At 43.2% G+C, this 9866-nt stretch overlaps 1 protein-coding gene across 1 annotated transcript; it reads left to right on the top strand.

Moving 5' to 3' along the window:
* LOC133916054 (uncharacterized) lies at positions 1–3512 on the top strand. Its single transcript, XM_062359540.1, has 6 exons — positions 1–358; positions 996–1082; positions 1169–1402; positions 1547–1649; positions 2334–2563; positions 2933–3512. Exons 1-6 carry the CDS (start codon positions 42–44, stop codon positions 3141–3143), a joined length of 1182 nt encoding a protein of 393 aa, XP_062215524.1. The 5' UTR covers positions 1–41; the 3' UTR covers positions 3144–3512.
* The last annotated feature ends 6354 nt before the right edge of the window (positions 3513–9866 follow it).

Raw genomic sequence — 9866 nt, 5'->3', positions numbered from 1 at the left:
CAGCCGAGGTCCCAGCCCCCCCCCCCCCCTGGACTCCTCCCATGGCGATCCCTCCTCCCCGGATCGCGGGGGGCGGCGGCGGCCGCAAGCCGAGGGTGCCGCCCCTCCCGCCGGCGAGGACCCTCCTGACCGCCTTGGCTGCGGTGGCGGCGCTGGCCGTCCTCTGCATCCTCTCCTCCTCGTCCCCCGCCGCCTCGCTGTCGGGTTCTTGGAGATCCGGGGCCAGGAGTGGCAACAGGTATCTGTACTGGGGCGGGCGCGTCGACTGCCCCGGCAAGCACTGCGGCTCCTGCGCCGGGCTCGGGCACCAGGAGTCCAGCCTCCGCTGCGCCCTCGAGGAGGCACTCTTCCTCGGCAGGTAACTTGCGTTTACTGATCACCAAAGATGTTTTGCTAAATTAGTGTCAGGATTGCGGAATTACATGATGAAAAGTAACGTCGGAAAGATGTTTTGCTCAAAGATTTGTAGGGTTCCTACTACTTGCCGAGTGATCCCCATATCACAGCTTAACTCACATGTTCTTTGTCTGTTAGCGTTGCTGGTGATTAAGGAGAGAGCTATCAGCTTAATAGATTTATTGGATTGAATGCATTGTGTAGTGCGCATTGCCCTACAAATGGTAGATTAGAAAACAAAGGGTTGATATATGAATTACGTGGGACTTATTCTGTTTATCTCTTGTTTGCCTCCCTTCATCTCAGGCTCTCAGCTTCCACAGTTCCGCCTTATTAATTTTCGAGATCTTGTCCTTTTTCAATCAAATAATTCATGATTGCAGGTAAGACCATAATTTGAATGAAAAGACTAGTTTTGAACCCATAAAACTGATGCTACAAGGTAGAAGGCCCATGCTAATGTCTTGAACCTGCTAGGCTGCTAATTGTGCCATTCTTTTGTGACATGTTGCTCTCTGCTAAAGGAGTTCTTGTATTTTAACATACTTATTTTAAGTGGGGTATGCAAAAATGGCATGTCTGTTTTTCTTTCGTTGCAGAATATTTGTCATGCCCTCAAGAATGTGCCTAAGCTCAGTACATAACACAAAGGGGGTCCTCCAGAGCAATGCAACTTCAAAGCAAAGGTTTTTGCTTCTTAACAACATCTGTCTCCCTTTTTCTTTTCACCGTCTTAATGTGAATCTTTGTGTCTAAAGCAAGTTTTTCATAGATGGGAAGAGAGTTCTTGTGCGATGGATTCTCTATATGATATGGATCTCATCTCAAGAACAGTACCTGTTATTCTGGACAATTCCAAGGCATGGCATGATACAGTATCAGGAAGTATGAAATTAGAAGAGGGAGTTGTGGTACATGTGCAAGGAATTAGCAGAGCTAAACTCAAAGAAAATCCCCTGTACTCTTCAGCTCTCATAATAAACCGTACTGCAAGTCCTCTTGCTTGGTAAGTACTAAGGTTCTTGAAGTGCCCTTGTTTTTGTTTTAACTTCATCTGGATTGATAATATTTTATTTAGCATTTCCTATGCTAATTATACTCAATGATGTCCAAATATTAAGCACATAGCTTGACCATTGCTGAAATTCAGGTTTATGGAGTGCAAGGATCGCAAAAACCGCAGCTCTGTGATGTTATCCTACACCTTTTTGCCAAGTATGCCAGCAAAAAAATTGAGGGATGCAGCAGATAAGGTATCATGTCTTGTCTTTTGTGTGTATATTCCAACAGATACTTTATAAATGGACTGGTAGTCTAGTACAGTTTTTTCCCTTTCATCTTTTGTTTATGTTCATATCTGTAGGCCTAGATGTTGACCTTGACACTTTAGGGTTTCTTCTTTCTTCTTGGAATAACTGGACCCAGTTGTTTCACACAATCCTTCAGCTGTTCTAGACCTTAATTTACCATATGCTGCTGTACCTAAAGTGGTGAATTACTGCTTACTGAGCCTTGAAATTGGATAAATATATGACGACATTCTTTTATCCATTCACAACATATTTACTAAGTTCAGCAACCTGCAGTTGTCTCGATGCTGTATCCATAAAAGCAAAGTATATAACTGGCACCCGCTTGTGTATATACCAGTTTGGCTAGTTTATTGCATTTACTTGTGTAAAATCATCAAACTGATATGTGAAGGCTTCCTAAACCTAACTGGGCCATAAATGCCCTGGAACATCTATAGGTTTGGAGCTTATCAAGCATACAGCAACAGATTTAAAAGTATGTGTGCAGGTACAGGGGATTTTCATTAACTTTCCTTTATACATGAGCTCATAAATTAATAAGTAAATGGTTCTTTTGGCAGTTCATGTTGAGTAACATTCGTCGTAGGCTGTGATGTAACCCCTAAATCAGTTTCCTCTGTTCAGATGAAAGAAATACTTGGTGATTACGATGCTATTCATGTTCGACGAGGTGATCTACTGAAAAATAGGAAAGATCGATTTGGCGTTGAACGGAGCCTTCATCCTCATCTAGATAGGGACACCCGCCCTGAGTTTATCAGAAAGAGAATTGCAAAATGGATTCCACCAGGTCGAACTCTATTCATTGCCTCAAATGAAAGAACACCAGGCTTCTTTTCACCTCTGTCAGACAGGTACGACTTATACTGTTTTGCCTATGCTCTTGTATTACCAGGATCTCTGGCATTGTTTACATTAGCATTTATCTTCCGCTTACATCTTGATGCATTGTACAGCACTTGTAGGCAAATGCTGTCAAAAAGCTGTCCTCAATCTTGTTCATATTCAGGATTAGCCAAGGCAGTTAAATTCATTTTTCCATTCAATGTCATGTTTTCATTGTTAAGCATTTTAACAATAAACTATTCTCTGTAGTAATCTAGCAGCTACACACATATGGTTAATTTAACAACTCCTGGTTATGTAACTTCTTAAATTTGTATGCTGATGCAGTCCTATTCATGCTTATTGAATGTTTTGTTATTCTTTTCGCACCAATCCAGGTATAAGTTAGCATACTCATCCAACTTTAGTAGCATATTGGAGCCAGTAATTGAGAACAATTATCAGCTATTCATGGTGGAGAGGCTAATGATGCAAAGAGCAAAGACATTTGTCAAGACAATGAGGGAATTTGACAGTGATCTCACCCTTTGCGATGATCCCAAAAAGAACACCAAAGTTTGGCAAAAACCAGTGTATACAGATGATTGATGGCCGCTGGCCACCGATTGAGAAACTTGAAGGTGTCACAGAAACATGAAGGTTTGACACGGATACCTGATTTGCTATTTTCGCAGGAAACAGACTGAAATCAATCAGCACCGGTGGAAACTCCACCTGGGATTCGTTGCAGCACGTTTGTTCATACACACCACGTGTCCTTATATTCAGAAAAGGCCAAAGGTGTTAAATCGTTTATTCATTCTTTTGCAATTAGGGAGTAGGTTACATTAGAAGTTATGTTTGCAGATTTAGGATGCATATATATCATTATCCTTCTGTATATTATTTGTGTAAGAATCTACTGGCACCTTGGGGCTTCAATTGTGGAGAATACCGTTAACTGGTTCTCTTTTTCTAGGTGTTGTATTGTTTATTGGTTGTACTGTGGTGTAATTATCGCACTTACATTCTTTTGTTCTGACAGGGTCGATTTTTTTTAAGAGATTCGTTCTAACAGCACAGAATTTTTAGCATCTGAAATTTGCATGGAACAGTGTTGGGTTGGATCGGGCTGGATGCTGGAGATGGCCTTTTATTCCAGGTTCCAGCGAGGCATGAGCCTGATCAACAGCGACCCATTGCATCCCGAGTAATGCTACGCCTATAAAAATTCTACTTATGTGCTGATGTGTACAACAACGTTTCCTATTGCATCCACATGAAACCTTTTAATTGGTAATTTCGATTCAGTATGCAAGGTTGTTGTGTCCGAGCGGCCGCTTGCACAACACAAGCTAGCACCCGATGAGCGCCGCACTTCACGTACTTCACGCGTGCAAGTTTTACCTGGGAGCCGGCCAAACGTCAAGGTCGCACTTGGGCACTGGATCCCACGCATCGTGCTGGATCCGTGCGCGCTGCTGCTCGATCCTACGCCATCGAGCTTGTTGGGGAGGAGGAAGAAGCGGCAACGCTGGATCTGTTGGCGGCACTCCATCCCCAGCTGTGACGCTGAAAAGAAGAGGTAGGAGGAGGAAGAAGTAGCACTACAGTTCGCGATGGGAAGGGGAGGAGGTGGCGGCTAACTAGTACCGGTTAGAATATATGAACTTGTTGATGTCTTGATGGGTTTTTATTGTGGGCTTATGGCTGTTTGAGCCTCTATGTTGATAGGTTTTTATGGGCTAGGCGATCTAAGTAGTCATCCTTTTTCTTTTTCCCCTTTTCCAGCTCTTTTTACTTTTTATTTCTTCTCTAATCATCTCTAGGCGAAAGATGCATGATACTACTAAGTGATACTCAAATATTTTTCAGACTTTTGAGTATTTTAACTATATGTGTTATTTAAGAAATATTGATATTATTTAGTACTAAAAGTTACACATATATACTTTTTAATATAAAATTAATTTAAATTAGATGAATATTTTTTTCTAGAGTTTGCCGAATCAGATATCAGCACCTGAGTTGAACTTCGACACCCTCACCCATATCCTGGTAACACTGATGGCGGCGGGCCAACAATCACCGCTGACGGCCTAGCACCCTCTCTCTATCCTTGTAGTCGGGTCTCAGTTCAGGCCCCACGTCGAGAGCCGAGCACACAACGACACCATCTGCACGTATCGCGTACCGTATATGCATGGCGCCACATCTTCAAGCCAACACATGATGGTCGGATTTTGCATGCATGTAGTAGCGTAAGGGCAATAAAAATATATATATTGCAAAACCAATCTATATGGATGGGATCCACATGGGTAGGCTTTATTTATTGCAAATTTCACTATATGTAAGCTATAGGATGAGATCCACATGTCAATAAAAAATCACAAACTCCTACTAACCGATCCGCTGTCACTCCTATCGATCCCCGTCCCTCTACCGCCACTTGATGATCCCCTCCCACACCATAAGTCCTCCTCTCACTCGTACTCTCCCATCCATAGCCACCAGCTCCTCTCCCTGGCTGAAATATGACTGATGCCAGCCGAATCGAGTTCTAAGTCAATGAATTTGGAGGCCAAACAAATGTGAATAGTATCTCCGTAGGAAAAGTGATTCATCCATAGATACTATTCATAGATAATTTTTTTCTTTTTATACAAGTTCCTGTTTAAGCTCAAAATTTATAAGATGATAGAAGGTGTCATACTCTATACTATCATATTTTTTGTTAGAATTTTTTACAATCCCTAATATAGAGTTTTGATTGATTGATTATACAAATTGAGTTGTGTAACAGTTACACGGTAGAAAATTTTCTTATTACCACCCTTATTTCTACCCTTCCTGGCCGCGATTTCCGTCCCGCGCGTGTCGTTTCACTTCGCTTTACTGCTGCGTAAGTTTAGTGCCACACCGGAAGAGCCACAAAACCTGAACCAGCTTAGGCGCTGTTTGTTTCAGCTTCGGATTCTGGCTTTCAGCTTTTATAATCTGAAGCTGAAACAAACAGGCAGCTTTTGGTTATAGCTTTTTAAAATCTGCTGGTTGAATTGTGAGAATCTGAGAAGCTGGTTTTCCTCAGCTTTTGATAGATTGTGAAAGTCTATTTTACTAAACTGTCCATTAAATTTTTTTAGAATCTACAGTCTAAAAGCTTTTCACAATCCAGCTTTTCACAATCCAGCTTTTTACAATCCAGCTTTTATAAGCTGCTTTTCAGAATCTCTAGCTGAAACAAACAGGCCCTTAATAACGTCCGCAACTGCGCATGCAGCCGTCACAGTGTCGAGCCAGGTAGCCTTGGCTCACGTCATCCCAAGCGCGGGCAGAGGTGGTTGGTGAGATCAGGGTGCAGGGGTTGCCTCGATCTGGATACCGTGAGCTCTCGTCTTCGCTGCTCTCTTAAAATAGAGAGAAGAGCAACAATTGACACCTACCTACAGGTAGAAGAAAGATGTCATGATTGAGATAATCTATATCTAACAATATAGTGTCGATATAAAAAATATAGGATTTTTCTACGGGATGATCCGTAACAGTCAGTTTTGGTATATCCACTTTCGTTCTTTAGCCCATAATCCTCACGTGACCAGTCGACGCTAGCGCGACCACGGTCATGACCTTCGTAGGATTCCCCGCGACCAGTTAGGTCAATCATGGCCGTCACAGACTTACCGCGACAGGGGGTGCAACATGTGTGCGTATGAAACATGTGAAAGGACAGGGCAGGCCGGGCGCTTCGTGCGTGACAAACGGGGGTACGGCCGATGGACGGAACGGGCGCTGCAGGGACCCTGGGTAGGTACAACGCATGTATACTTGTAATGATTATTTATATCAATTTTCTAGGCAGGTATGGGTCTTTATATTAGACCCACCTATAAGACTTCTATCTTCTGGAATATAAAGGGGATATCTTCTGTAAACGAGGAGGGTAGAGAAGAATATACAGGATGTAGGGTTATTACCCCACAGGAGGTCTGAACTTGGATAACTCTGATGTTCTTAAGCAACAAACACACACACATTTCACATACACACTCGAAACGTCGATCACGCATCCACTGTCCAGCATACCTTGGAATTATTGTCAGGAATTTACCTTTGACATATAGATAGCCATTATTTATAATATCATTTTATTTAATAAGTAGACTATCTACTAATTAGTAGTTATCTTTTATCTCTCATGATCTCTATAGCTAATTATAATGTGTGTTTTGGAAAAAAAGTGAATGTCCAAAACATTTTTTAATGGAGGAAGTTTTTCCATTGCAAACATATGGTAATAAGGGATATTTCGGAATATAACACTAAATTCACCTGTGCTGAGGATTCGACACTGACACATTTGCTCTCTTTTTTCTATCATTTTTCCAACTGGTTTGCGTCCATCTCGTGTGGTGCTTCAGTTGAGATCTAGCTCGACTAGATCCCTCACTCTCATCCCAAAACAAAACCTTCCGCCTCTGCCTTTGTGGCATGCCAACGACAAGATGGCTGGCCGCCAGGGGCGGATCTAGCTCTATAGCAGCGGGGGCACGGGCCCCCACTCATTTGTGTTGGTTTAGTGGACTGTAGACTTTTTAAAACTGTAGCTCAAGTGTTACTGTAGCTAGCAGGCCCCCGCTCGATTTCTGGGTTAGGTCCGCCCTGCTGGCCGCCTCCCCAGCTCAGAAGCCTCTAGTGGCTCAGATCTGGTGGTGTCTGCCTTAGTATCCTCTGGTAGCACGTGTGGCTCCCTTGGCGCAAATCCAATGATGGTGCAGCGCACACTACGTAAGAAACCAGTAAAGAATGCACCACATTAGTGATGGCTGCTCAATACGCGTCACTAATGTCCTATTAGTGATGAGTCCAATAAGGACGCGTCACTAATGACCCTTCTGATCGGGACCAGATAATAGTGATGAGTCGTCCTAGACCGGTCATTAGTGACGGGTCATCCTAGGCCAGTCATTAGTGATGAGTCAAGTTGTAACCCATCATTAATGATAAGGTCATCAGTGATGAGTTGTCCTAGGCCAGTTATTAGTGCGAGTCAAGTTATGACCTATCACTAATAATAAGGTAATCAGTGTGACCCATCACTAATGATAAGGTCATCAGTAACAGGTCATCCTAGGCCAGTCATTAGTGACGGGTCAAGTTGTAACCCGTCACTAATGATAAGATCATCAGTGACGAATTATCCTAGACCAGTCATTAGTAACAGGTCATCCTATGTCATTCATTAGTGACGGGTCAACTTGTAATCCGTCACTAATGACCAACTCTAGTCACTAATGACAGTATTCACAAATATTTTTTTATTTTTTATTTTTCTTTTATTTTTTCTTACCTCGGCAGCACTAGAATAGGAACTATTGTATATTTCTGCTCAAGTTTGATGTAAGGTATTGTTGCTATGGACACAAACGTATGTTCCGAAAATGGTGCAGAAACTTTCGGGGGTGAGAACTCAATCTTTCAAGCCATTTTTGGCCACAAAAATTTTTCCAAACATGAAAAAGTGCAGGAGGAATGTAACTTTTTTCTATAGATGTCCGTAGAGTAAAAAAACGTCAAAATCGGAGTCTGTATGCAAAAGTTATGCCCGTTTTACCGAATGTACTCCGGGTTACCTATCAAATTATAACCCTCGACGAAATTTGGCAAAATTAGTCATTAGTGGCAGGTTATGGTTATGACGCGTCACTAATGACCTTTAACAAAGAAGGTTAAAAGGATAAAATAATCACTTTCTATCACAACTACGTGATAACAGATGTGGTAATGTGGCTACACACATGAGGAGGAGGTCGCAGGTTCTATTCCCATGGAACGCAAACTTGAAAACAATGTGAAAAAAATTGTGACTTGTGAGGCATATGGGATGGGCCTGCATTTGGATGGCTCGGGTGAAAAAAATATATTTTTTAATCTTTTTGTATCCAAAAAATACGAAAAATATTCATCGGTCATTAGTGACGGATCATAATCATGACCCGTCACTAATGTAGTGACGGGTCGTAACCCATCACTATTGATTGAACATTAGTGATGGGTTGTAATCTTGATCCATCACTAATGACCTCATTAGTGACGGATTGTCACCCGTCACTAATGACATATCATTAGTGACACGATAAGAGTGACGGGTATGAAACCCGTCATTAATGCCAGTTATCACCTGTCACTAATGATTTTTTTTTCACGTAGTGTCATGAGTATGCATAGATAGTGGCGAAGATGGCAAGATGACCCACCACCACCACCTCCCCAGCTCGACGGCAACAGAGACCATGCTGCACGATGAGGACCTCCTTGCCGAGATCTTGCTCTGCCTCCCACCACAGCTGTCCTCCATCCCGCACACCTCCCTTGTCTGCTCAAGTTCTTTTCGCATCCCATCAACTGATTGGTCCAGCTCAAGAATGGTGGACAGCTTACACTGCCGCCCACGAGGATCCCCAGGAGATCACTTGGGCAGAGTTCTGGAACAGCTTCCGTGCACACCATGTCCCTGCAGGTGAATTGAAGCTGAAGAAGGAGTTCCTCAGTCGGAAGTAAGGACCCATGTTAGTAAGGGAATACCTCACCAAGTTCATCCAGCTCTCCCGCTATGCCGCCAATGATGTGGATACTGATGGAAAGAAACAAGATTGTTTCCTGGAGGGTGTCAACACTGGCTTACAGTATGCCCTCTCAGCCAACGAGTACCCCAGTTTTCAAAAGCTGGTGGATAAGGCTTTCATCATGGAGAAGAAGCACCAGAATCTGGGAGAAGAACACAAGCGCAGTTTGCAAGGTCAGTCTCCTGGTAGTAACACCTGTCCCCGCTTCAACCCTCTTGCCACAGGTCCAATGTTCCGCCATGGAGGGTAGAATCAGCAACAGAGGCCACCATAGAAGATGCCTAATCAGGTTGCAGGATCGTACAAGCCGCCAGTGCAGCCAGCACAGCAGCACCGGCAACAGTCTTGCCCCAACTTTCAACAGCAGCGACCCAACCACAACCAGCCCCAACAGCAGAATCACACCAGTCAAGGATCAGGCAACATCAGCCCATGTTTTAGTTGTGGCAACTTCGGGTACCTCGCTAACAAGTGTCCCAAGAAGCAGCAGGGCAAAGCACAGGCCCAGGGCAACAACTATCAGCAGCAGCAGCCTCTGTAGAATGCGATGCATGGTCGAGTCAATCACGTTGCGGTGGAAGAAGCCAGGATACTCCCGATGTAGTGTTGGGTATGTTTTCTACAAACTCTTACCCTACTACAGTTTTGTTCGATTCTGGAGTTTTGGTCTTTCATATCATCTCAGTTTGTGAATACATATAAATTA

Source organism: Phragmites australis, chromosome 4 (genome assembly GCF_958298935.1).
Source record: "Phragmites australis chromosome 4, lpPhrAust1.1, whole genome shotgun sequence".
NCBI lineage: Eukaryota > Viridiplantae > Streptophyta > Magnoliopsida > Poales > Poaceae > Phragmites > Phragmites australis.
The sequence above is the reverse complement of the archived record's forward strand: the minus strand, read 5'-3'. Positions and strand labels throughout refer to the sequence as shown.